At 55.4% G+C, this 27,316-nt stretch overlaps 7 protein-coding genes across 7 annotated transcripts; 3 read left to right on the forward strand and 4 right to left on the reverse strand.

The window, feature by feature from the left end:
* Positions 1–998: 998 nt before the first annotated feature.
* LAJ45_03980 (uncharacterized protein) lies at positions 999–2,873 on the reverse strand (the record flags this gene model as incomplete). The annotated part of the gene is made up of 5 exons (XM_046113562.1): positions 999–1,091; positions 1,156–2,052; positions 2,103–2,606; positions 2,661–2,751; positions 2,824–2,873. The coding sequence occupies 5 exons, from the start codon at positions 2,871–2,873 to the stop codon at positions 999–1,001; spliced, it is 1,635 nt and encodes a 544-aa protein (XP_045973291.1).
* A 726-nt stretch (positions 2,874–3,599) lies between these two features.
* On the reverse strand, positions 3,600–4,961 carry LAJ45_03981 (uncharacterized protein; the record flags this gene model as incomplete). The annotated part of the gene is made up of 4 exons (XM_046113563.1): positions 3,600–3,644; positions 3,699–4,329; positions 4,377–4,695; positions 4,940–4,961. The coding sequence occupies 4 exons, from the start codon at positions 4,959–4,961 to the stop codon at positions 3,600–3,602; spliced, it is 1,017 nt and encodes a 338-aa protein (XP_045973292.1).
* Positions 4,962–7,322: 2,361 nt separating this feature from the next.
* On the forward strand, positions 7,323–9,454 carry LAJ45_03982 (uncharacterized protein; the record flags this gene model as incomplete). The annotated part of the gene is made up of 6 exons (XM_046113564.1): positions 7,323–7,847; positions 7,906–8,044; positions 8,096–8,377; positions 8,438–8,740; positions 8,941–9,307; positions 9,364–9,454. The coding sequence occupies 6 exons, from the start codon at positions 7,323–7,325 to the stop codon at positions 9,452–9,454; spliced, it is 1,707 nt and encodes a 568-aa protein (XP_045973293.1).
* A 2,214-nt stretch (positions 9,455–11,668) lies between these two features.
* LAJ45_03983 (uncharacterized protein) lies at positions 11,669–12,488 on the reverse strand (the record flags this gene model as incomplete). The annotated part of the gene is made up of 3 exons (XM_046113565.1): positions 11,669–11,974; positions 12,072–12,179; positions 12,336–12,488. The coding sequence occupies 3 exons, from the start codon at positions 12,486–12,488 to the stop codon at positions 11,669–11,671; spliced, it is 567 nt and encodes a 188-aa protein (XP_045973294.1).
* A 711-nt stretch (positions 12,489–13,199) lies between these two features.
* On the forward strand, positions 13,200–14,473 carry LAJ45_03984 (uncharacterized protein; the record flags this gene model as incomplete). Its single annotated transcript, XM_046113566.1, has 4 exons — positions 13,200–13,326; positions 13,514–13,941; positions 13,995–14,083; positions 14,170–14,473. The coding sequence occupies 4 exons, from the start codon at positions 13,200–13,202 to the stop codon at positions 14,471–14,473; spliced, it is 948 nt and encodes a 315-aa protein (XP_045973295.1).
* Positions 14,474–14,519: 46 nt separating this feature from the next.
* On the forward strand, positions 14,520–22,072 carry LAJ45_03985 (uncharacterized protein; the record flags this gene model as incomplete). Its single annotated transcript, XM_046113567.1, has 9 exons — positions 14,520–14,931; positions 14,982–16,382; positions 16,450–16,644; positions 16,722–18,442; positions 18,503–20,957; positions 21,033–21,114; positions 21,216–21,360; positions 21,477–21,671; positions 21,725–22,072. 9 exons carry the CDS (start codon positions 14,520–14,522, stop codon positions 22,070–22,072), a joined length of 6,954 nt encoding a protein of 2,317 aa, XP_045973296.1.
* Positions 22,073–22,601: 529 nt separating this feature from the next.
* LAJ45_03986 (uncharacterized protein) lies at positions 22,602–23,916 on the reverse strand (the record flags this gene model as incomplete). The annotated part of the gene is made up of 2 exons (XM_046113568.1): positions 22,602–22,785; positions 22,886–23,916. The coding sequence occupies 2 exons, from the start codon at positions 23,914–23,916 to the stop codon at positions 22,602–22,604; spliced, it is 1,215 nt and encodes a 404-aa protein (XP_045973297.1).
* Positions 23,917–27,316: the final 3,400 nt, after the last annotated feature.

Raw genomic sequence — 27,316 nt, forward strand, 5'->3', positions numbered from 1 at the left:
AAGGCCCTGGTCGGTCGGTCTGCAGTTGCGTGAAGATCTCCGGGGAAAGAGTGAGAGACAGAGCCAGTCGGGTTGGCTGGGCTGGCTGGCTGGCTGGCTGGAATCGGCGGGGTGCAGCTCGGCGCGGGGTTTTTTTGTATTGGCCTGGCCCATCATGGGTGTGTGGTGTGTGGTGTCGCTATTTAAATTCACGGAATAACTACAGTACAGTATGTATCTACGGAGAAGAGGCTACTATTCTTCTATTGTTGTTCCTACTAATTGGCTCTCCACACTTGCTATTGGACACAGCAGGTCTCTGTTTATGCTGTGTCGCTGAGAGATTTTAAACAAAGACCACACAAAAGCTTCTGCCCTCTCTTGCGCGCTGTGACTGGCTGGCTGGTGCGGGAGGGGCGCACACACGGGCACATCATGTATGTAGGGTATGAATATATCGCTCGGAGGAGCCTAGGAGGTGTCTTGGGTTGATGGATGGTGGCTACCTTTCTTGAGTCTCGCTTGGCGCGGGTTAAGGCTACTGGCTCCGTGTTGGGCATTCTACTTATTGCGGGGCCCCAATAAGTGAACATCATCTGCTTGAGCTTCAGGTAATGCCGACGCTCTATCGTGTCTAGGTCTTGTCCTCTTATCTACGACTATACATGTAGCTACATGTGGTACTTACTGGACCCCCTTTCCTAGCTGTCAACCAGGCCAGATTACTTCACGATCTCGTTCTATTTGTTGGATGTTTGGCATTTCGACATCTATTACCACATACTACCATGCCGATACTTATCCGGTCTGTGACTATATAGAGCCACATGTATAGTTAGGCTCTTTGTCGAGATAAGAATCAAGCCACTCAACACTGTTCCCAAGAATGCGAACCGAGTGATGGGCCGTGAAGATGCACGGCTGGGGCTACACTCATGCAGTTCCATGATATATCTACAAACAAGGGCAAACCAGAAACAACACAAAACGAGAAGCAAGAGAATAAAAAAAAAAGTTGTCTACAGATCATACTCCTCCACCTCTCTCACCACCAGGTTCTTCTCTGCCAGGAACTCCTTCACCTGCTTTACCGTGTACTCCCGTCTATGGAACTGCAAGAGGAGAAAAAGGTCAGCCCCACCATCACCCATAACCAGAACTCGATATAACACTCACCATTCCAGCCCCCAACGCAGCGTCCGTCGTCGTCTTCTCAAACACCTCCTGAAAGTGGCTCGGATTGCCTGCCCCACTGCTCGCAATAACCGGGATCTTGATAGTGCTCTTCACCATCTCGATGAGCTCCAGATCGAAGCCCGAGTTGGTGCCGTCCTTATCAATGCAATTGAGCAGGATCTCTCCCGCCCCCATGGCCTCCACGGCAAGGACCAGCTGCTGCACATCCATATCACGCCCCTCGCGCCCACCCTTGATGGTGCACTGATACCAGCAGTACTCCTCGCCGTTCGGCCCCCTCTTTTCCGTCTTGATCGTGTTCCGCGGTGTGGCTTCAGGAGACGCAACATACACCCTCCTGGGGTCCACCGACACCACGACAGCCTGGCACCCGTACGCCCCCGAGATACTCTCGATCGCCGTATCTCCCCTCAGCTCCTTCCCACGCTTGTAGTACTCCTCCGCCGCGATGACCGCATCGCTCCCAATCGACACCTTGTCCGCGCCGCTCTGGAAATACATCGTCGCCACCTGCAGCGCACTGACCTTCGTCCCGTCCGTATCCACGGCGTCCCTGATGCCGCCGCCGATGGTCAGCGGCACAAACACAACCTCGCTCGTGCGCCGCAGCACCTCCAGCATCGGCAGGTCCGCCAACGGACAGTCGCGGAAGCTCGTGATGTTCAGGAACGTCACCTCGTCGGCCCCCTCGTCGTAGTACCGCTTCGCCAGCTCTACCGGCTTGCCCAGATTCCGCACATCGCCGCCCGCCGCGGCCTTCTCGCGCACGTCGTACTGGTCGCCCTTCGTCACCACCAGGTCACCCTGGTCGTTCGCGCGCACATCCAAACACGCAATAACCCTCCTCGTCAGCCCCGTCACCGCCCGCGCCTCCTCCTCCACCACCCCGGCGCCACCTTCACCCCCTCCAAAAACGCCTTCAGCACCCTCAACCCCGCCACCCCGCTCTTCTCCGGATGGAACTGCGTCGCAAAAACATTCCCCCTCCCCACCGCGCCCACAAACTCCTCCTCCCCATACCTCCCCACCGCCACGTCCCACCCAGACCCCTGCACGGCGCCAAGCGGCACCGCGTACGAGTGCACATAGTAGTACTTTGAGTGCGGCCTCAGCCCGCACAGGCCGTCGCCATACACGGCCCGCGCCCGCGCCCCCGCCCGCGCCCCCGCCGCGGGCGTCGCGCTGTTCCACCCAATGTGCGGGACGGCCTTGTCGCGCGACTCGAAGCGCCGCAGGCTCCCGGGGATTACGCCGAGCCCGGGGGTGCCGGGGGACTCGGCGGAGGAGGCGAAGAGCGCTTGCAGGCCGACGCAGATGCCCATGAAGGGCTTGCCAGAGGCGATGAAGGCCTTGAGGGGCTCGGTGAAGCCGGCGGCGGTTAGGGTGCTCATGCAGTGCCCGAAATGGCCGACGCCGGGGAAGATGACGCGCTATGGGGTGTTAGTGGGTGGGGAGAAGGGGGGAGAAGAGGGGGGTGGGGGTACTTCGGCGGTGAGGAGGTCGGTGGGGGTGCGGACCCAGTGGATCTCGAAGCCGAGGTGCTCGATTGCGTTGACGAGGGAGCGGATGTTGCCTCTGTGGTGGGTGGGTGTTAGTAGGCTGCTTCGAGGGGGGATTGGGGGGGGATTGGGGGATTGGGGGGCTCACGCAACAGTGTCCAGGAGGTGGACGGTGGGTTTTGGTTTCGAGGAGGCCATTGGCGGTGTAGTCAATGGTCAATTGGTAGGTTTTTTAAAGTAGAGAGGTAGGGTGGTAGGGTGGTAGGGTGGTAGGGTGGTAGAGAGCGAGTGGATTGAGTTGAGGCCTGGGAGTGAATTGAACTGACTGACTGACTGACTGGCTATATACCCAGGGCAGGAAAGTGAAAGGAAAGAGTCATCCATCCCAATCCCCATCTCAATCCCATGGCGGGGCAGAAGCGTTGCCCCACTTTTGCCAAGACCTGGAAAAAAAGAACTTTACCTAGATGGTATCATCCAATCTTTTTTAGTAAGAGCGTTGTGAGGTATTACTACTACGGATGGGGTTGTGTGCAGGGAGGTAGGAGTAAGTAGGTAGGACCGTAGAGTAGGTAATGATGTTTATTTCCTTTTTTATTTATTTGGACGTAGTGGTGATACCTACACAGATCTATCATAATGGAGTATATCGAATGGGTGTTTACGTGGTAGTTTACTTTTGGTTGTTAGGTCCTTCTGGTAGTAAAAAAAAAAAAGTCATTGACAGTGCGAGTGATAATTTGAGAACCACGGCCTGAACGAATCACCCATGATGCATCTCCATCTCACACATAGCGATTCCGCCAACCACAATAAAAACCAAAGCTAGCCCTACCTTTTTTACTTCATAGATCTCATTTTTTTTCTCATTTACTTCAAGGGCAAGGGGTATCACACACGCATACAAAGAGTTTTCGCCGTCCCCTAATTATAGAGGGCCTCATCCAGATATACCATTCCGTCCCTCGGCTGATCCCTAAACGTCAGTGCGCCCCCCCTCTCCAGGTCCACAGAAGCACTCACCGGCGAATACTGCCTCAGCACCACGCCCCCCTCCTCCAGCACGGCCGCCGTCTGCTTATCCATACTGTACCCCTTACTGTACACCACCTCCACCACGCCGACCTGCACAATCTTGATACTACACGTCAAGCACGGGCACGTATCGCAATACAGCACGGCCCCATGGCCAATGCGCTCCCTCCCCGCCTCCAGCAGCGCGTTCTCCTCGGCGTGGATGCACAGACAGGCGTCGAGGCCGACGCCGCCCTCGGCAGCGCTGTTGCACCGCCCGCACCCGCCCTCGCTGCAGTTCTTGAGGTGCCGCGGCGTGCCGTTGTACCCCGTGCTGATGACGCGGTGGCCGCGCACGAGAACGCAGCCCACACGTCGCTTCATGCAGTTTGAGCGCCGCGCGGCGAGGGAGGCGAGGCGCATGAAGTAGGCGTCCCAGGAGGGGCGCAGGCGCTCCGGGTTCGTGAGGTCGAGGGCGTGTAGCGCGGTGTGGAGGGTGGAGAGCGAGCTGCCGGGGTTGAGGAGGGAGAGGGTTGCGTGTGCGGTGATGGAGGAGAGGCCGTGGGGGGAGTAGAGGTACGTGTCGGAGGCGGCGGCGAACTCGTCGAGTGGAATGGGGGGGAGGCCTTGGGTTGCGTTGCTGGAGAGGGGTTAGTGAGGGGGAGGGAGCGGGGGCGGGAGGGTTACCGGGCGTTGTAGCGGTGCCAGCGGGTCATGAGGGGCGCGGAGACGCTAACGAGCATGAAGAAGGGGCGCACGCGGAGGATGTCGAGGATGTGGTCGTCCCAGATGTCGGTGGTGACGAAGGGCTCGCGCCAGCGCTTGGTGACGAAGTCGAGGAGGGCATTGGCGGTGGGGAAGACGTGCTCGGGGAGAGTGGGGAGCGTGGAGGTGGAGCGTACGGCGGGAGAGGGGTTGGGGAGGGTAGGAGGGACGATCTTGAGAGCTGTAAAGGCGTGGTTGCGGATGAGGTGGTGGGCAATCTCGTGTTTGCCAGCACAAATGCCTGGGGGTTGTTAGTGGGGGGGTCCTATAGGAGAGGTGATGTTTTTAGTGGATTAGAGAGAGTAGGTAGATAGAGAGAGGTAGATAGAGAGAGCAGGTAGAGAGAGTAGGTAGAGATGCTGATGCTGATGCTGATGCTGATGCTGATGCTGATATTTGTAGATGTCGATATATTTAGATAGTGGATGCTGATAGTGATAAGGATGGTAGATAGCACTGATAGCGATAGCGAGAGAGATACTTACTGCCGCAGAGACCAATCAGCATCTTGAATACGTTTTCTGGGGTTTGTTTATCGTTTGTTTATCGGTGTTTATTTGCCCACCCACTGGCCTATAGCAGGAGTGGTATTTCGTTTGCAAAGGATACCTGGTTGGTGTGGAGTAGCGGGTAGTGGTTAGTGGTGGTTATGTAGTGAGCGAGTGTGGGGTTTGGTGATGGTTGTAACTTGTGGTGGTGGGGCGGAAGTACATGTACTTACTCGAGAGATGGCCAGTCCTGTACCTACATGAAGTGTATGTAGGTCTATGTAGGTATTTCGAACTTCACCACCACTGCTCACATACATTTACATACCGTCTACATCTACATCTACACCTACGTCTACTATACCTAGAGTACATACTCTAAAAGTACATCATACTCCAACACATCTGCCAGGTCCCGTCGAGCGATTCCCGGATGCGTATCCCACCTCATCTCGCTCTCCCACCCTCATCCTCATCTCACAATCTCACATGCTTCCCACACCTGCCTCTGGATCATCAGCATTCCACCCGTCCACCAATCCACAGCCCACTCTGCGCATCCAACCCGTCCATTCGGCATGCTGTCTGCCTCCGGGGAAGAAATCGATACCGGGCGTAGTGCAGCGTAGTCAGATCCCATGCATCGGCGAGTGCCCAATCGTGCATTGTCTGTAGATAACTGCCAGAGCCTGCCATACGGTACGCGGTCTGGCACCTACCCCGTGCGCGGGTTCGGTACTCTCTGCTGGGTGTACCTGCTGTCTGTACGCCGAGTTAGCTGTCTCTCATCCTATCCGCATCCGTCCACTGTAGCCGATTATTAGAGGGCTGCATGGGTTAGGGTTTGTATGCAAATTATTATTACCATCATATTACTACGTGTATTCTTATTGGGCAACTCATCCAGAGTAGATACTCTTTACCAGTAAGATTAGGTAGGTAGGGCTCCAGTTAATATGGGAACGGGCAATAATATCGGTAGAGTGCCTGGATACTTTAGATAAACAAGATCCATCCCGGTGGTTGCACATAGAGAGTGTGTAAGGGTCGATAGGGAGATTAGATTGGTAGCCGTGGAATTTATACCATGAATTAGCTAGCAGTACTACTCTACCACCGTGTACTCTACGGGACTCTACAGCTGGACAGTTCAAAGTTTGTTGATACTCTACCTATCATACCCGGAGGCAAAATGTCTTGATAATGCGTACATATACGCTCAGCTTCCTAAACGAAACACGGAAAGACCTTTCAGCCTGGTCAAGTTGTCGGTACTTCCCTATGATAGGTTGAATGTACATGTATGTAGGTAGGGCCCTTTTTTATTTTTTTTGCAAGTGGCACTGTGGCAGGCAGGTTGCATACCCTACATGTGCCTACTGTGGAGAATTCTGCCGGCCAGCTTCCTTCGGTCTAGGTATCGCCGGTAGAGTGCATATAATTCGAGTGGGGGAAGGGTGTTCCCCTTCGAATCCCTTCCCTTCCCTTAACCCACAATAATGCTTGGCTGCAGTGCGGTCTGTTCACGACCTCTACTTTTTTTTACATGGGGCTCGTTTTGCAGTGGGAGCTTGACAGTTGCGAGGGTTCTATCCCTCTTGCAAGGTGGGTGGTACTTGCACCGAAAAGGAGGCCCTGAGGCGCGGAGTGTAGGTGTAGATGTAGCACTGTAGCAGTAGCACTGTAGCGCCCAGAGTAGAGCAGTCGAAGACGTATGTATGGGATCCCAACGCTTCTTCATGCATGGAGCACACATAAAGACATACATACGCACATCCTCATGTACCTCTCGACACAAGCTCCTTTTTCTCCTATATCCACATCCGTCAAACACAACAAACCAACCATTTTCTCTCGCCTACTGCTGCTGCTGCTGCTACTAGCGAACTTCCCGAAGTGAGGGAGTCCCCCCCAGCCCAGCCCAGCCCAACCAACACATCACCAGAGTCCTCTCTTTCTTTTCCCCAACTCTCCCTTCTCATCCACTCACCTTCTTACATCTTCACCATCCTATCATCTTTCTTCATCACTTCTTCTCACGACACACTACCTCACAATTTGTTCTTTCCTCCATTCTTCCCCTCCCTCCCTCTCGCTCCCTCGCTGGCCTTGGGGAGTAGTTGTTCGCTGCTACGGTGCTTCTTCTGCTAGTCTCCCCTTTTTGTCTGGTTATCTCTAGCCCACCAAACCACGACAACAACAACCTCCTCCCAACCCCCCTTTTATGAACACTTAAGCCAGGTGTTCGATCAAACCCCCCTCCCCCAATTTCTCCTCCTCACTTCTGAACAACGGTGTTTATCCCCCACTGTTGATAAACACTATCGTGTATCTTCCCACCCCCCCCTCATTACCCAGCCGTTGAATTTGATTCACCGCCATGGCCTCCTCACGGAAACCACCCCCGGCGAACCTTTCCAGCCCGCTCAACCGCCGTTCCATGCCTCCTCCCGTAGCATCCTCCTCCGCCGGCTCAGCTCGAGGCTCTTCACGCTCCCCGACTCCCACCGGCGCGGCTGCTCCTGCTGCCACTGCGGCCCGTCGCAATACTATCCGTGATGGCGCTCCCTTGGCGCACCGGAATAGCATTTCCTCGCCCCTGAGCGCTCGGTCGGCCGCAAAGAGGTCCACCGAGGTGCAGAGCGAGGCCGACTTGGAGAATGCGGCAATGTTGGAGGATTTGAGAAGTAGGCTTGCCCAGAGCGAGAGTGCGGCGGAGGCCGCCGCTGAGGAGTATGCGAAGCAGGTAAAGGCGCTGCAGAGCAGGTTGGAGGATGCGCTTGCCGAGCAGATCAAGATGGAGGAGGCGGCGCATCAGAAGGATGAGATAATTGAGGGTATTGAGCTCCAGGTTAAGGAGTTGACGAGGGCAAAGAGAGACCAGGAGAATATCTACGAGGCAGAGGTAAATTGCTCTTTTTTCTCACTATTATCTTGGGTGGCGTGACTAATGATTTGGACAGAGAACTGCCGCGCAACAGGAGAAAGAGGAAATGATTGAAAGGGAAGAGGAGCTGAATACCATAATTCAGCGCCTCAAGGACCAACTTGCTCAGCGCGAAAAGTCGCCTGAGCCAGAGGTTGTGGAGAGCCGTAAAACTTGTTTGTTTCACCCGTCTAAAGCTTCATGAATGTTACTAATAATATACGTAGCCACTGAGCCTTCTATTGATGAATCTCAAGGATTTGCGCCTTCAAATAACATGGCTGCACCTAACCGTAGCAACAACCTTGTTCTCCAGAAGGATAAACTCATTGAGTCTCTTCGTCTCGAGCTCGCTGAAGCTCAGATCAGGTTGGCTGAGGCAGACCACCAAGGTGGCACTAAGCTTCAACAGCTTGAGCAGCAGCTTTTGGAAACTCGCATGTCTAACGCCCGTTTGATGGAGGACAACGAAAGCTTCCAGCTTCTCCTTTCTTCTGCTGCTCTCAATGGTGACTTCCCCAGGGGTGATTACATTACCAATGCCTTCTCTGAGGTTGAGCCTGAGCCAGAGTCGCCCCACATTATCAAGAAGGTCCAGGGTTCGCCAAGGAATTCAATTTCCCTTGCTTCGAACCTTGCCGAGGAGCTCGAGGAGGCTGCTCAGACTCTCGAGACTGAGAAGTGCCGCAAGCTAGAGAGCGAGGTCAAGTCGTTGAAGGACCAGAACAAGGCGCAGTCGTTGTACATCAACAACATCATCGAGCGCATTCTGCAACACAAGGATTCCGAGGCCATTCTGGACAAGACTGCTCCTCTTGGAGACTCTGCTGTGAAGACTGAGAAGGCGCTTCCCGCACCTCCTAAGGAATCTGGTATGCTCTCAAGGACTTCGTCTCTTTCAAGTCGCAAAACTTCCCCATCCATGAAGTCCCCTGCCCTTCCATCAATGGCGACAGGCCATCCCTCTCAAGATCACAATCAATGCGCTCTACACCTCGCTACACACACAAGCGCTCTCACTCTGATGCTGTTTACTCCGGTGCCAGCGTTGTTAACAATCTTTACCGTGGAGAGGGAATGATTACTCCCCGCTCGCAGACTTTCTACGGTCCCGATCAATTCAACAACGGCAACCGTACCCAGCGTCCTCGCGACTCTGACCTCAGCCTTGACTCTACTACTTCCGAGAGTGGGGACAGTGTTTCAGGAACCTCCATTCCTTTGCCATGGGAGCGCCGCAGCCTGCCATCTCCCCCGCACCACGGTACCACTATGGGACCAATTGCTGGAAACAAGCTTCGCCCATTGAGATTAGTGCAAGAGAATGTTAGCAACGGGCTCGTTTCGCCTACATCGGGCAGTGGCCGCAAGATCAGTGGAGACTACAAGGAGGGTGTTGAGGATGAGAAGAGCAGGAGACAGAGCAAGAGAACCAGCTGGTATGTTATTAGACTCTCGGCAAGAATTTGGAACGAATGCTAATTTATGAAAACAGGATTCCTTGGTTGAACCGAAACAAAGATGATGACTTGCACACGATCTCCAACCCCGAAAACGTTCTTTTCGAGAGAAGAGACGTTGAATAAGGGATATGACAAGCAGCGAAAATGTTTAAAAAAAAACGCGGGAGTTTATTTTTCTTTCTTCGGCTTGGGTAGGGCTGGCATTCGGCAATTGGCATGATAAAAATGAACGTTTCCGCGTGCTCTTTGTTTTTTGTTTTTTTTTGATGATATGAGTAGATGATGGGTTTGATCATGACGGTTTCTTCTTTTTTTCTATTCTAGTTATTAGTTGACTTTTTATAACTCTTCTTCTTCCCACCTCCCCTCCTCCTCTTTATTTCGCCCATACTGCTATGTTCGGGTATGGTCTTTTTGTGGGGGGGGCGGCGTGGTCCTTTTTACTTATTTTGTATACAGTCGTTTTCTTGCGTTGCTGCGGCGGAGGCGCTTTATTTCACGGTTGGGGGGGGGGGGGGGGTGGGACTCTTTGGTTTGTTTGGTTGGCTTGTTAGTTTGATTTGGTAGACGATTGATACCTAACTCCGCTACTACTAGTACTAGTACTTGCTTCTCATACCCAAACACCTCTTTTTCTCTCTTTCTCACTCTCTGTCTTCTCTGTCTGTTTAGCTTCGCGTTGTGGATCTGCGGTGGTGGCAGATCCTGTAATTCTTTATATGTATGTGTGTGTGGTGGTGTGTGGGGTAACTCCGCTCTGTTCTTCTTCTTCTTTTTTTTATATCCTCCCTTTGAGAGTAATCTTTTTGTATGCATGATGGTTATGATTGTTATGACGAAATGGTACGCTGGTGGCTGTGGATAGCTGTGTTTTTTATTTTTACATATGAGTCCTTTGTGCTGTGCTGTGGTGTGAAGTGATACGGGCGGTGTGATGTGATGTGATGTGATGTGTGCTAGTATCGTGATGAGTGTTGTTGTTGTATGCTATGTGTATTTAGTATCGTGAGGGGGGCTTGAGGAGGCGTGTGGAGGTTAAGAATGAGAAGGAGTGGAGGAGTGAGGAGTAGGGAGTAATAAAAACCTGTTGAAAGCTTGCAATTGCTATCGCTGTTATATCCAATTCGTAAAGTGCAATGATACCTATGAGCAGTTCTTTGTGCATGCTAGTAGTAAAGACGCTTTGGTCAACTCCTCCAATTGAAAGGCGAATCTCCTGCGCTTAAAAAACATCATCTCCTCCACACACGTGCCTCGCGGCCTGTTCTAAGGTCGGGTGTCGCTGGTTGCTGTGGATGCAAACCCAGTACTGGTTGCATTTACTATTTCTTTAGCTTGCTTCTAGCGGTAGTCTTTCTCCACGAAAGAGACATGGGGTGTCTAAGTTAATTATTTGACAGTGCACTTTAGGGGGGGGCGGAGATATCGTCTGAACCAGTGCAGTCAGGCGGGTGCACGGGAACGGCGGGGAGCGCGGGAGGAAGGAAGGAAGGAAGGAGGGTCGAGTGATAGTTTATGACCACGCCTAACAGTGGCTTCTATTTTTTTTTTCCCACTAGTCCTACTTTAGTACTTTACTTCAGAGTCTAGGTGCCGTTCTTATCCGCTTCCAGAAACGCATTCTAAACAGCCGAATTGGTGGACTAGGCTCATTACATTTTTTTTTTTTTGGCATCGTGATTGTACTGATGTGCATGGGGGTTTGGGATCGATGGGAGGGTACGTTTGTGAGGCTCTAGCCATCGGTGGATGTGGATGATGGGTGATGGGTGGCAGTGTAGGTTTGCTATGAGGATGATGCTGTTAATTCGGACCTGTGCCGTTCGAGGCAGTAAGTCACGGTGTCGAACAGTAGAGGGCCCACTGTCAGGAGGGATGGTGTCTTCTCTGGACTCCTATAAGATAGCTTGGATTAGCTATAGACATCGATCTCAATTGAAAAACCCTAAGACTCGTCTCACGTTCTACTTTCAAGAGATCATTCTCAAGTTGGGTGTTGACTAGATAGAGAGACTAAGGGTGGAGAGTGGAAGACGGGACGTTGTGTCCCTGGACCGGTTGATTGGGCCGAATAGCGCGAGTGATGGATTGTGATGCAGTCACGAGTTATCACCAGGCTCAGTCATCGAGGCTCACTCACTACCTAGACTCACTCCCCCACCTACTCTCAGAAACGCCACGAACGATGCGTATTATGAGCATCTGACAATAGCTATAGATTACGGGGGCGATTCTAACGATACTAATACAGCTCTAATAATACATGATGAAACCCCTTTTAGTTTTTTTTTAACCCCCCATATGCCTCTATATTGCATCTGCTATGGCTATGCCACTCTACTTTCTCTCCTTTGTCTTCTTCTTCTTCGCCTCCTCATCCTCACTCGCATCCTCACTGATAACCTCCTCCTCTTCCTCCTCATGGTCTTCATCCTTCAGCTCCTTCTCCTTCTCATCCTCCTCATCATCTTCCTCCTCCTCGTCAACCTCCTCCTCCACCGCCGCCGGCTCCTCTTCTGCAGTAGTGGTAGAGTCGCTGTAGGCGGGACGGTCCATAGTGACCTTCTTGCTGGCGAGGTACGTTTCGAGCTGCGGGAGGATGGAGATGAAGGCGTTGAGCTGCTCGACGGTGAGGGATATGCCCTAATAATGCGTCACGCACCCAAGTTAGCAACTATCAAAAAAAAAAAAAAAAAAAAGATAATAGCCCTTGAGGAGAAGTAGGAGGTAGGAGGCGGACCTTTTTGCCAGGCAGCATCTTGCCGTCCTTCTCGTAGTGCTCACGAATTGAGACGAGCTGGTTCCCCCTAAACTCGGAGACTCCGACTCGGCGATTCTGGCCGCCAATCTACACATACACACACAAAATTCATTAGAAACCTTGCTCCCAGTGCAATTCAATTGTATGACAGCTGGCAGCAGTGGGAGTGATAGTGGTGTGTGTAACAGTAACCCGCTACACCACAACACCAAGGCGGAGCAAGAGAAGGAAGGAGCCACAAACCCCCCAAAACGGATTCCCCTCGTCATCCTTCATCATCTTTCCTTTCTCCACAGTTGCAGCAGCAGCAGCAGCTGGCTTTTGGCGCTTTGCAGCAGGTGCATCCACGTCGGCGGGAGCGGACTTTGTAGCAGCGGCACGTCTCTTGGGAGGCATTATTACGAAGCTGTGCGCGGTGGTGGAGAGGATGGTGGTGGTGGTGGTGGTTGTGGTGGTGGGGGAGGAGGGAGGGTGTTATGTAGCCTGGGGAGGACGCGCTTTACAAGGAGCGCTAGCATGGTGAGGGAGACGCGTTAGGCCGGGGGAGGGAGGGAGGGCTGGGGCTGAGGTGTTTTACTATGCTGGGTACTGCTGGTACCTGCTTGCGTTACTTGGGGAGTCTACTCTTGACATCATGGGAACTTTGAGAAGTGCGTGCTAGTGCGTACTGTGGGTGGTAGTAGAGTGGTTGTTGTGGCTGGAGAGCCGCAATGCGCCTCACACGAACCCCTCCACACCTCTCTCTGTGTTGCTGGGCAGAGACTTCACCGCAGTCCAGAGTGAGTGGGTGAATGATCGAGAGTGCAGGACGGACTTCAACCTCCACCCACAGAAGGAGTGCATTTTGTGTAGAAACCAGCAATCCCAAGATACCATCTCTCTCTCTCTCCCTCTCTTTGTGCACAAAATTAATTAAAAAAACGCTGCATAACCCCCACATTGTGCCCCGCGTCAACACACTCACACACTACACACTCACTTCACACAAACCCATACAAACCTCATCTATCAAATCAATCAACAAATCAAACCACAAACCACAAATTCTCACATTCCTGATATAACGGCTACAAAAAGAAAAAGAAGAAGAAAAAGGAACGTCGCAGAATGGCCGACGATAGCGGACCCCCCGCCACAAACATGGAGGACCCGCTCGTGCTGGCACTCACCAGCAGCTCCACGACCAGGCGCTGTGCGGAGCTGGGCAGCCTCAACGACCGAATACAGAAGAATGGTATATAGCACAATCTACCTCTCTACCTATATCTACCCTCTACCTATATCTCTACCTCTACAGCAACCCAGCCCAGCCCAATCCAATCCAGTCCAGCCCGGTCTTATTATATCCAAATATATATATAAAAAGAAAAAATAAAAAATAAAGGAAAAGACCCCAATTCTAACATACAATACCACCACAGACCTCCCCGCCGACCGCCTCCCCCTCGTCTTCCGCCTCCTCTTCCACACCCACCCCTACTACCTCGACCGGCCCTCCCGCGCCGCCGTCCGCCGCTGCCTGCAGAGCCTCCAGTCCTCGCCCACGCTCGCCGCCCCCTCCACAAAGGCCCTCATCACGGCCATCCGCAACGAGTCCGCCAAGCCCGGCATCGCCGCATCAAACGCCTTTGTCCTCCTCGAATGGGCGGCCGACATCCTCGCTGCCATCGCGAAGAGCACTGAGGCATTCAACACACACAAGGACGCCGTCATCGAGGCGCAGGTGGCCCTGCTCGATATCTGTCTGGGTAATGCTCACGCAAAGACGTCGCTGAAGAAGGGCGCGCTGGCGGCTACCCGCCGCGGCCTCCGCGCCGCGTTCGCGCCCGCAAACGAAAATTATGGCGGTGTGATAACGGCCGTGGTGGGCAAGCTGACGGCGAAGGGTCGGGCCCCACGCAGAAGAACGCGCTGCTCCTCGGCGTCGTGGCCGGCGTGTGTGCGCGCTCCGAGAAGTGCAAGGCGGTGCTGGAAGGGCTGAAGAAGGACGTGTACGCGTTCTTTGTCCGCGAGATTGTGGGCTCACGCACGCCTGTGCCGGCACACGTGGCTGGCGGGCTGCACGATTTCTTCGCAGCGTTTGTGACGGCGGGGAGTTTTCGGGCGAGGTTGTGCCGGCGGTTGAGCGGGCGCTTCTGCGGGCGCCGGAGGTTGTGCTGGACGGGGTGCTGGTGGGGGTGTTGGAGAGCTTGCCGGGGGAGATTGATCTTGCGGTGCCGATTGCGGGGGGTTTGATGAAGCAGTTTCTGGCGTGTGTGAAGAGCAGCAATGCGAATATCCGGAGCGGGGCGGTGGCGGCGTTTCGGGCGGGATGGGGCATGCGGAGAGGCCGGATGAGGGCGCGGTTGTACGGATTGCGGAGGAGCTGGTGGCGCCGCTGAGGGGGGAAAGGTGACGGTGGCGGATCAGAGGGTTGTGTATGCGGCGATGGTCGAGGCGCTGCCGTGGTCGAAGGCGCTGGCGAGGAAGGTGTCGGCGGGGCTGGTGGACATGGCGGTGAAGGAGACGAATGAGGCGGTGGTGGCGAGTCTAACGGCGGCGATCTTTAGCCATCTGGCGAAGGAGCTGCAGGCGGGGATTGTGCCGGAGAAGAGCGTGGGCGAGGCGGTGGCGAAGGGTTTGGCGGACAAGAGACCGGCGTTTCGGCGCATCTGGGTGGCGCGGTTGGGGGATCTTGTGTGGGCGCTTGGAGGAGGAGGAGGGAAAGGAGGAGAAGAAGGGGAGAAGGGGGAGGAGGGGGAGGAGGAGGAGGAGGAGGAGGAGGAAAAGAAGGAAAAGAAGGAGAAGAAGGAGAAGAAGGAGAAGAAGGAGAAGAAGAACCCGCAGACACAACACAGGCGTTTGTGGCGTCCGTTCTGCCAAAGATGATTGACGCGTGGGCCGAGGTAGCCGCCAACCCGCTGCCAGCCGCGCAGAACGGGCTCGTGACCGCGGGCTACGTCTACACAGCAATTGCCCTGTCGCGGCTAAGCAAGTGGACCAGCCCGGCCATCCAGGCGCTGCTCAAGCCCAAGGAGATCATTTCCCAGTCGCTGTCTGTGGCGCCAAAGGCATCGTTCCTGCTCAACCACAAGGTCTACACAAAGCTGCACCTGCCCGACGACCTGCGCTGGACCATCCGCGCCCTCGCCGCCACGGCACCGCACATTGTGTACGACGAGTGCCACGCCGAGCAGTGGGCGCTGGCCTTCCTCTACACCGTGAGCGCTGCCGCCATCCCGCCGCCCATCAAGAAGGAGGCGCTCTCGGCGCTCACCGCAGCCCACCACGCATCCCCGCGCACCATCGGCCGCACGATCCTCAACGGCGTCTGGCAGTGGCTGCGCCACCTCGAGGAGAACAAATCCGACTCGCCCTCCGCGGCCGCAAAGACAGCCGGCACCCACCTGCACACCGCCATCGCAGCCATCGTGTGTCCGCCGTCGGACACGGTGCCCGAGGAGACGGTCAAGGGCCTGCTGGTCAACCTGGCCGTCGTCGCGCACCACACGCTCATGCCCGGCGTCGACTGGATCCGCCTGTGCCAGCGCGCCCAGCTCGACCCGGGACTGCTGGCCGTCGAGAAGGCCGGCCAGCTGGTCGGCGAGATTAGGATGTACACGGGTCTCTCTGGGCGCAGCTCGCACATCCGCGATGCGGCGCTGAGGGCGTCTGCAACGCTCGCGTTCGTGGCACCCGAGGCGATAACGCCGCTGGTTGTGAAGCTCATCACGGACGACCTGAACCCCGCACAGCTGCGCGGCATCGGCGAGCTCGAGGCCGCAATCTGGAAGCACCACGCCGGGGGAGGGGCGGAGGCGCCGTATGTGGATGTTCTGGCGGGGCGTGCGGGGCCCGCGGCGGTCACGAAGGGGAAGGACACGGATACGCTCAAGTGGGAGGCGGAGCTGCGCGCGCAGCTGGCGCAGAAGAAGGGGTCGGAGCGGAAGCTGACGGCGGACGAGAAGGCGCGGGTTGCGGAGCAGCTGGAGAAGGAGCGCGGCGTGCGGAAGAGGGTTGAGGATGTGAATCTGAGGCTGACGAGGGGCATTGGTGTGATTAAGGCGCTGGCGCAGGGCCCGCCGACGGCGGTCGAGATGTGGATGGGGCAGAGTGTGCGCGCGCTGCTGAAGGCGCTTGAGGCGGGTGCGGGCTTGGTGGTGGGCGATGCGGGCGTGCAGGCGTTTTTGGCGTGTGCGGAGCATGTGGCGGCGAGGTTGGGGGTGCTGAGGATGTTTGTGGGGATTGATACGCTGAGGGCGCTGGGGATTCGGGAGTTGGCGCCGGAGCTGCAGGAGGAGCCGTTGGGAGGTTTGTTTCTCTCTCTTTGAATATTTCTGGTGGAGTGATCATTGACACTTTGGGGGTTTGGTTATAGCACTCACTACACGTATTTTGTACCGGCTACGGTTCATGGCGGAGCAGCGGCCATTTGATACGACTTCACTGGTCTACCTATTACCTTTTGTGAGTCTGATTCTAGAGAAGGGCAGCGTCGGAGTCAGCTCCGCCGAAGACACAGACGAGCAAGTGGTCCTGGCCATCGAGTTCCTCTCCTTCCACACCGAGACCTGTACGTCCCCCCATCTCCTCCCCAAAGAACCCCCCCCCCCCCCCCCGAGTGATATCCATGATTCTAACGCTCCACAGGCTCCGACCCCCTCCTCCCCCGCGCCGACACGCTCACCCTCCTCATCACCTCCATGCAAAAATACCCCGCCCACCACACCCTCATCAAAGACGTGCTACTAGACCTAACCCGCTGCATCGCGCCCACCATCACACCACACGAAACACAGACCCTCCTCGCCGGCACCATCACCCCGCAGACCAACGTCCGCACCGCAGCCCTCCAGGCAATCGAGTCCGACATCGATCTCACCGACCTCGACTTCTCGCAGGAGCTCTGGCTCGCCGCCCACGACGAGGCCGCCGAGAACGCCGAGCTCGCAAAAACCATCTGGGACGACAATGTCCTCGAGGTGCATTCCGGCGCCGCGCAGACGATGCTCCCGTTCCTCGAGAGCCCCGAGCGACAGCTGCGTGCTGCCGCGGCCCGCGCGCTGAGGGAGTGTGTCAGGCTGTATCCGGAGTGTTTTGGCGACACGCTGGAGAGGCTCAAGACGCTGTATTTGGTGAAGGCGCAGCCGATCCTGCCGAGCTATGATGAGTTTGGGCTGCTGCGGAAGACGGACAACCGCGACCCGTGGGAGAGCCGGAGCGGGATTGCGCTGGCGTTTAAGGAGCTTGCGGCGGTGTTTGATGATGGAGCGTTGGTGGAGTTCTCGACGTGGCTGATTGGCGAGGGGGCGCTGGGGGACCGGCATGGCGGGGTGCGCGAGGAGATGGTTGATGCGGCGACGGCGATCGTTGCTGCGCAGGGGGCGGCGAGGCATGTGGAGGAGCTGATGGGCGTGTTTGAGCGCAGTCTGGCGGCGCCGGATGATGGGAGTGAGTTGAGGGATCGGATTAATGAGGCGGTGATTATTCTTTATGGCGCGCTGGGGAGGCATTTGGGGAGTGGTGATGCGCGGATCCCGGGCGTGGTGGATAGGCTGCTGGAGACGCTGAGTACGCCGTCTGAGACAGTGCAGTATGCCGTGGCCGAGTGTCTACCCCCGCTGATCAAGGCGTCGCGAGAGAAGACGTCGGAGTATGTGCAGCGGTTGTTGGATCAGTTGTTTTCGGCGAAGCAGTATGCGGCGAGGCGTGGGGCGGCGTATGGGCTGGCGGGCGTGATCAAGGGGAGGGGCATATCGGCGCTGAAGGACTTTAGGATCATGAGTACGCTAAAGTCGGCGGTGGAGAACAAGAAGGATGCGAATATGCGCCAGGGCGCGCTCTTTGCGTTTGAGCTGCTGTCGCTGATCCTCGGCCGACTGTTTGAGCCATACGTCATCCAGCTACTGCCACTACTACTCCAGGGCTTCGGCGACAGCGTGATTGACGTGCGCGAGGCCTGCTCGGACGCGGCGAAGGTGTGTTTCTCGAGTCTCAGCTCCTACGGGGTCAAGGTGATCCTGCCGGACCTGCTCGACGGGCTGGACGAGAGCGCGTGGCGGAGCAAGAAGGGGGCGTGTGAGACGCTGGGAGCAATGGCGTATCTGGCGCCGCACCAGCTCGCCATCAGTCTGCCGGACATTATCCCGCCGCTGACGACGGTGCTGAATGATTCGCACAAGGAGGTGCGGCTGGCGGCGAACCGCTCGCTGAAGAAGTTTGGAGAGGTCATCAGTAATCCGGAGGTGAAGGATGTGGTGGAGGTGCTGTTGCGCGCGCTGAGTGATCCGACAAAGTATACGGAGGAGGCGCTGGACGTTCTGATGAAGGTGTCGTTTGTGCATTATTTGGATGCGCCGTCGTTGGCTTTGGTACGGTTCTTCTGGGGTTTTTATATTGAAGTGTGAATGCTGACCTTTTTGATATTGCAGATTGCCCGCATTCTCGAGCGCGGCCTCGGCGACCGCTCCGCAACCAAGAGAAAGGCCTCGCAGATCATTGGCTCCCTGGCACATCTGACAGACCGCAAAGACATCATGGTTCACATCCCGATCCTCGTGTCGGGGCTCAAGCTCGCCATCGTAGACCCCGTCCCCGCCACGCGCGCCACGGCCTCCAAGGCACTGGGCTCACTCGTCGAGAAGCTCGGCGAGGAGTCGCTGCCCGACATCATACCCGGGCTCATGGCCACGCTCAAGTCCGACACGGGAGCCGGCGACCGTCTGGGATCCGCGCAGGCGCTGTCCGAAGTGCTGTCGGGTCTTGGAACACAGAGGCTCGAGGAGACGCTGCCGACGATCCTGCAGAACGCAAACAGCGCGAAGCCCGCCGTCAGGGAGGGCTTCATGTCGCTGTTTATCTTCTTGCCGGCGTGCTTTGGGAACTCGTTTAGTGCGTACCTGAACAAGATTATCCCGCCGATCCTGTCGGGGCTGGCGGACGATGTGGAGAGCATCCGCGAGACGTCGCTGAGGGCGGGTAGACTGCTGGTGAAGAACTTTTCGACACGCGCGATTGACCTGCTGCTGCCAGAGCTGGAGAGAGGGCTGGCGGATAATAACCATAGGATTCGACTGTCGTCCGTGGAGCTCGTGGGTGACCTTCTGTTCAACCTCACGGGCATCAGCGGCAAGGCCGAGCAGGACGACGACCTGGAGGCGACGGGCGAGGTCGGCAACTCGCTGCTGGAGGTTCTGGGCCAGGAGCGGCGAGACAAGGTGCTGTCGGCGCTGTACATCTGCCGCTGCGACACGTCGGGCCAGGTTCGTCTTGCGGCCGTCGGCGTGTGGAAGGCGCTCGTGGCCAGCCCGCGCACGCTCAAGGAGCTGGTGCCCACGCTCACGCAGCTCATCATCCGCCGCCTGGCCAGCTCCAATCCGGAGCAGAAGCTGATTGCCGGACAGGCGCTCGGCGAGCTGATCAGGAAGGCGGGCGACGGGGTGCTGGCCACGCTGCTGCCGACGCTGGAGGAGGGACTGCGCACGGCGACAGACACGGATGCGAAGCAGGGCATCTGCATTGCGCTCAAGGAGGTCGTCATGTCGACGTCGCCCGAGGCGCTCGAGGACTACGAGGCGACGCTTGTGTCTGTGGTGAGGACCGCGCTGGTGGACGGCGATATCGATGTGCGTGAGGCGGCCGCGGAGGCGTTTGATGCGCTGCAGAAGGACATTGGGAAGCGCGCGGTGGACCAGGTGCTGCCGTATCTGCTGAACCTGCTGCGGTCCGACGAGGAGGCGGAGCATGCGCTGGCCGCGCTGCTGACGCTGCTGACGGAGCAGACGAGATCGAATATCATCCTGCCCGCGCTGATCCCGACGCTGATTGCGCCGCCGATCACGCACTTCAATGCCCGCGCCCTGGCATCGCTCGCGCAGGTGTCGGGCAACGCGCTCAACAGGCGTCTGCCGACCATCATGAACTCGCTCATTGACGGCATCGTATCCTGCAAGGACCCCGAGCTGCAGACGGAGCTCAAGGCGGCGTTCGACACCGTGATCCTCTCGGCCGACGAGTACGATGGCTTAAACACCGTGATGAGCGAGATGCTCAAGCTCGTCAAGCACGAGGACCACCACAAGCGCGCCGCCGCCTACGCCCACTTTGCAAAGTTCTTCAGCACCACCGACGTCGACTACTCGCGCTACACGCAGGACTGCATCCGCGTGCTGCTCATCTCGTTCGACGACTCTGACAAGACCGTCGTCCAGAACGCTTGGGCGGCGCTCAACGAGCTGACAAAGAAGCTCAAGAAGGAGGAGATGGAGACGCTCGTCATCTCGACCCGCCAGGTGCTGCAGCAGGTCGGTGTCCCAGGGCACGACCTCCCAGGCTTCGCGCTGCCAAAGGGTATCAACGCCATCCTCCCAATCTTCCTGCAGGGCCTCATGTACGGCTCTCCCGAGCAGCGCACGCAGTCCGCACTCGCGATATCGGACATCATCGACCGCGCCAGCGGCGAGTCGCTGCGGCCCTTCGTCACCCAGATCACCGGCCCGCTCATCCGTGTTGTGTCTGAGCGCAGCGTGGAGGTCAAGGCGGCCATCCTGCTGACGCTGAACGCGCTGCTAGTTAAGATCCCAACGTACTTGAAGCCGTTCCTGCCGCAGCTGCAGCGCACGTTTGCAAAGTCTTTGGCAGACACGGGGAGCGATGTGTTGCGGACGAGGGCGGCGAAGGCGCTGGGTACGCTCATTACGCTGACGCCGAGGATCGATCCGTTGATTTCGGAGCTGGTGGCGGGGGCGCGCACGGCGGACCGGGGCGTGAGGGATGCGATGCTGAAGGCGCTGTTTGAGGTTGTGGGAAAGGCGGGGGGGAATATGGGAGAGGCGTCGAGGGCGGCTATATTGGCGCTTGTAGAGGAGGAAGGGGATGAGGATGATGGTATGTGCTTTTTTACTTTTTTTCTGCGTTTTTGATCATTTCCACTTGCGGGGGCTGACTGTGAATCATTGGCAGACCAAATGGCGATTGCCGGCGCGAAGCTGCTCGGCGTGCTAGTGAAGCATCTGGGCGCGGAGGATGCGGCGAGAGTGATCAGGTATGTCGCACCCAAACCCCAACCCCGGGAAACGGGAAATGATTTATATTGATGCATTTTTTCTAACATCTTCCTTTCTCTCTTTTTCTTCTTCTATGTAGGAGCCGAGCTTTGAACCCATCATTTACCAAGGCCTCCGTCCTCGGCCTCAACGCCGTGCTGCTCGAGTCGCCCGAAACGCTGCTTGAGGGCACCTTCTCTGACGACACGCCCGCGCTCATCAGCCAGGGCATCTCGCACCGCACTGTACGTCCCCCTCCCCCTCACTCCCTCATATCCCACCTTCCCCCCCCTTCCTTCCCCCCTTCCTTCCCCCCTTCCTTCCCCTCCACCCATCTATATACTAACGCTGTTCCCGACAGCCCTTCGTATCCGACAACTGCGTCCTCGCAGCCGGAAAGTACCTCCTCTCCGAACACACCTCCAAGAGCTACGAGACCGTCAAGACGCTCCTCGAAGCGCTCACCCAAGCCATCAAAGCGCCCCCCAGCGGGTCCATCGACAGCAAGCGTCTCGCCCTCGTAGTACTACGCACCGTCAGCCGTACCCACTTTGACGTTAGTCCCCCCCACTCCCCTCTTATTCTCCACGATTCTAACATAAGATATAGTTGGTACGCCCGCACCTCCCCCTCCTCGCACCCACCATCTTCAGCTGCGTGCGCGACATGATCATCCCCGTGAAGCTGTCGGCCGAGCAGGCGTTCATCGCGCTGTTCCAGGTCGTCGCGCAGGGCGACGCCGTGTTCGACAAGTACATTGCGGGCGTCGAGGGGCCGCAGAAGCGCAGCATGGGCGACTATTTCAAGCGTGTGGCGGTGAAGCTGGCGGCCGCGGAGAAGGAGAGGAACGAGGCGGGCGGGGCGGGGCTGGGGCTGAATAGCGATGAGGAGGAGGACGTGCGCGAGATTATGTGTGTGGGTAAGGTGGAGGTGGGGGGTGTGTGGGAGGGGGAGTAGTTAGGGTGGTGGGTTAGATTAGAGGCGGGGATTTGGGGGGGGGCCGGGGGCGATTTTTGTTAGGTGCTCGACTATTTACTACTACTGCTTCTTCTACTACTAAAATTACTGTTACTGGATGTGGGTATTTACTCTTCCTTCTTTCTTTCTTTATGTTTTGGGGTGAAGGGGGCCGGGGGGGGGCCGGGGTATGGAAAAGCTTTTTGTTTTTTTGTGTTTGCTGCTTTTGGTTTTTTTTTTTCTTTCTTCTTTTTCTTATAGTTTAGTGCGCTCTCTTCTCTGTCAATGATTTTTTAGATAGGATAGATGAAAGGTACTATCTGCTCTAATCTGTTCTAGTATACTCCCATTCCTTCCTGCTTCTTTGAGACCCATGAGATATTGACGACTAAACATTGGTGCTTACTACTAACTACTAACTACTAATACAATTTCGTCTATCAAAACTAACAACTAACGGCGCCGTCTATGATCTATCAAAACCAACGAAACAAAAACAACAGAAACAATTGGGCCACAAACTCCACCATCAAGGCTTCTCAGCAGAACCCTCCGCCTCCTTATCTTCCAAATCTCTCCCACCAGAGCCCTCCGCCTCCAAATCCTTCTTCACCGCAAACACCTCCCCAACACTCCTCTGCCCCCGCGCCTTCACCCCCACCGCATACCGCCCCTCCGGCAGTCTCCTCCCCGCCTTGACACTATCCAGCGCCCTATCCCCCCCCCCCCGCACCCGTTAGCACACAATCCTCCTCCCCCTCCTCCAGACACACAAAGGATAGAAAGCAAACTCACCAAGCCACCCCAACAAACCTGACATTCCCCCTCCTCCTCGCCACCTCCTTCTGCAACTTCCCGGCGGCGAGCAACCCGCCGGCACCGGCGCCGCCGCCGATAATGACGTGGGTTGTGGACCGCTGGGCGATTGACGGCGCGATGCGGGCGCCGTGGCGCGCGAGCAGGTGCTTCAAGGCGTGGTCGGAGATGTGCGGGGTTGTGGCGCCGGAGATGTGGATTGTGAGCGGGTGGAAGAACTGTTTTGGCGGCGGCGGGGGGGCGGTGGTGGTGGGGGTGGGGGTGGTGGTGTCTTCTGCTTTTGGGGTTTTGGTTTTGGTTTTGGTTTTGGGAGAGATGGTGGTGGTAGCGGGAGTGGTAGTGGTAGAGCTGGTATCTATTACCGCTTTTTCTTCCTCTTCCTCTTTGGGGGGTTTGGGAGACTGGGTGGTTGTAGTAGTGGCAGTATCTCTAGTAATATCTCTAGCAGTGGTAGGGCTCGTAGCTGGTGCTTTTTCTTCTGCTTTGGAGGTTTTTAGAGATCCAGTAGCAGTGGCAGGGCTACCAGTAGCAGTAGCAGTATCCTTGATAGTATCTTTGGCAGTAGCAGTATCTCCAGTGGCAGCAGTATCTCTACTAATAGCAGTAGGTGTAGTATCTTTACTACTGGCAGTAGCAGTAGTGATATCCTTAGTAGTAGCGGTATCTCTACTAACAGTAGTCTTTGTAGTATCTTTACTACTAGTAGTAGTAGTATCTCTAGCAGTAACAGTAGCATCTCTACTATTCACCACCGTCTCTAACACCATCTTCTGTTTCCCAGTACCAGCAGCCTTCGCACTCGCCAAATACCTCCACAGCTTCGCCTGCCCGCCGGCGCCGCTGCCCCCGCCAGCACCACCTTGGCCAAACTGGGCCTGCAGCTTCGCCGCCCGGTACCGCTGGTACGCGGCGGGCTTGGACACGCCGTCGCCGACCTGGTGGCCCGTGGACGTCGAGTTGTAGACATCTATTTTCCTCGGAGCTGTACTGGACGATGACGACTTAGCAGACTTCTTTGTTGGTGCCATGGTCGTTTTGGGTTTTTGGGTTTTTTTTGTTTTTGTTTTTTGATTTGAGGGTTCGTTCACTGGACGGACGGAGACGGACTCGGTCACTTCTTTGGCTAGTTCACACAAAGAACGTGAAAATGTGAGTGTCGTGTTTCAAGGAATGTAATGTAATGTAATGTAATGAATGTATTGTATGTACACTACACAAGTTTCTACTCTACGCGCGCGCTCGCGCGCCGGAACGGATCCACGTAGTGTACGCCATTCGAGTCACGATCCGGCGCCCGTGTGCACGTGCAAGAAAGGAAAGGCAGGGCAGGGAGAGCAGAGCAGAGCAGAGCAGAGCAGGGAGGGTAACATGCAGGTTGTGTGTGTGCAGCAGCAATGCAATGCCCATGCCTGCTTGCTTGCTTGCTTGCTTGCTTGCTTGCTTGCTTGCTTGCTTGCTTGCTTGCTTGCTCTCATGCAAACAATACTACATACTGAGTGAGTGAGAGCGTATGTATGTCTGATTGAGCCATGTAGGGCTGCATCTGTGCATACCCAGGGTTAGGTTTGTGTCAACTGTGCACTGACTTCAGTTACTGACATCACGATCTTGTATCTCTGTCTGTCTGTGTCTGTGTCTGTGTCTGTCTCGACCCTCACTCTCTCGCCTCATGTCTCTACCCATTGTTGTAATTAGCAGCTACGTCTTAATGGGCTCGGCATGTCATATTTCTAAGCTTCACATGCGTTGATTGGGGCCAATTTCAAGGATAGCATTTCCCCCCCGACACCCTCCCATCCATCCATCCATCCATCCCTCCTGGCGCCACAGCAGTAGATTGAGCATCGTATCTGTAATTACGCCTACCTGCCTGCCTTCCTGCCTGTCTGTCTGCCGGGCACATACCGACGGTACCTTCCGGCGAGGACGAGGGAAGGGAAGGGGGTTACGGTATGGTATGGTATGGTATGGTATGGTAAGGTATGGTATGGTAGTTCCGGCGGTGGGTGGTAGTGGTGGTCGTAACACCATTTGATCGGATAACATGAGGAGGACGAAGGGGGGTGGGGGGGGCTATCATTGTTATTACAGGACCCTCCCTTCCCCAGCTTCATAACATCTGATCTCTTTTTTTACCCTCTGGTTTCTCGCTGGTTCCCTCGGGGACCGGTGGTCAAATGCCGATCAGGCCCTACCTACGAGAGATACCCTACGGCAGATCCTCCGCTAGGACCAGTGGCAGGAGGGGAAGGTGAGTTACCTAGGTACTCTATGTATGAGTATGAGCTCTCTCTCCATTACCTAAACATCACAGGGAAGTACCTTCCACGCCTAGGGGTCGATCTACTCTACTCAGTCAACGGACTAGGCCAGTACAAGCAGAGAGAGTAAGATCTAGGGAGAGCAGTATGTAAGTAAGTAACCTAAACATAAACACAAAAGAAAGCAGGAAAAAAACAAAAGAAAAGAAACAAAATGAAACGTGTAACCCCTCCTCCTCCTCCTCCTCCTCCTCCTCCTCTCCCCCCCCCCCCCCCTCTCCTCCGCCGCCGGCCGGTGGTGGTGGTGCCCCCGTAGCACAATCCATATTTACTCCGAGCACAGAAAGTTAACACGGACCTGCTTTTGGCCCTGTAACGCAGAAAGCATATCCCAAGAGCCGAGAGCCAGCTTCTTTTTTTTTTTTTTTTCCTTTGCTCATATCATGTGCACTATGTGATCGTGTGTGATGAAATGTGTGTGATGACAGGTAAGATACTGATTGGCTCTAGAATCACCAACTATGTAATGGCCAGCCAGCCACAATGAACTCAAGTGACAGTGACCGTTACGATTGTGATCAGCAATCTAATATATAATTTCCTTTCTTTATACGTGTGTGCGTATACGTACGGACCGGAGGGTTACTCCGATAGCTAAAAGTACTGTTAGTTAGTTACCCACGATAATACAATACCGCTCACTGCTCATTTTGCCTTCTCTCGCCCCTATCCCTATCCCTATCCCTATCTTCACGAGCGAGCGAGCAGAAAGGCAAATTACAAGCCACCTAGCTATGTACTAGCTATGGTAGCCAGCTTCCTGTTTGATTTTGATAGGGAAAGACAGCAAGATTAAGGTCCGGTGTGCATGAGGGATCGATTAGTAACAAACGACATCGTATTATTACCTGACCGCTTCTAGACTGGAGCTGGAAATAATTAGTTACGCACGTCGGCTCTACACTAGCTCAATGTAGCCAAATGTGCCCCTCTCTGCTCTACTACTACTCACTCTAGCTAGCTAGCTCAGCAGCAGCTTACTGCTTCATCTATCAAACTTCATCTCATACCCAATCAAACCAACTAACCTCCACTTTCACTTTCACTTTTCGCCTTTCACTGTCTTACATTTGACAGTCCTTCAATCACGAGAAACTGTCACACTTTCCTAGCTAGATAGTTAATTAGCCCACAAGGTCCGGCCTGGCCAGTAATTCTAATTCTATCCTATCTTCTCCATGACCGACGTACCGAACCCGCCGTGGTGTCTGAAGAATCGAAACATCCAGAACTTAGTAACTTTCCGCCCAGCGTCCCCTCCAAACCATCTAGGTCCATCCCAGCTGGCTACACCGCCAGCCCCCTTCTCAAACCATACGCCACTCCGACGATCCATCATCTCCTTCTCCATCTCCCTCCTCTATCTCTCTCCCTAGATATCATACGTTTAATATCAAAACGACAAAAATGACAAAAAAAAGAACATCGGAAGTTTCAACTCCTTCACAATCTCCGGCCGGTCAAGCCCCATGACCATGATATCGATCATGATCATAATCATAATCATAATCATTAATATCATGATACATTCCGTTCCGTCTCTCCGTGACAAATACAAACCTTTCCCCCTAGCTACGTAGCCTAGCTAGTTAGCCTAGCTAGCTCCTGAAAATCAAAAAAAAATTCATCAATTATGATTATGATTATGATTATACGCTTAATTGTCGTAGGTATATTTCTGCCGTCAACGTACGTGCGCCGCGCGGGGACGGATATCTAGCACGTCTATCTGTAGATTCGCGGCTATTACCTGCCCTAGCTAGGATTCGAAGGCCGGCCGACGAGTGATATTATGGGATGCTGGCCGCCGCCGACGGGTAGAGTACGGACGTTCACTCAGGCTCAGGGTAATTTGTGTATGTATGTAGGTAGTCTAGGTTTTTGCACATGGTGTATGTATCAGATCTACGTATGTGGTTTCGAGGGCTGCATAAGCATAGCATTAGCATAGCATATAGCACATCGTATAACGCCCCCCCCCCCCCCGCCAGCCAGCATCCAGCCAGCCAGCCGTCGGTCTGGGGAAAAGGCTAGGCAGACAGACAAGACATACAGAAGGAGAGAGAAAGAAAGAACACTTCATGAGTGACAGTGGCACAGAGGCTAA

This window comes from Morchella importuna, assembly GCF_003444635.1.
Source record: "Morchella importuna strain M04M26 chromosome Unknown Morimp01GS009, whole genome shotgun sequence".
Classification (NCBI taxonomy): Eukaryota; Fungi; Ascomycota; class Pezizomycetes; order Pezizales; family Morchellaceae; genus Morchella; species Morchella importuna.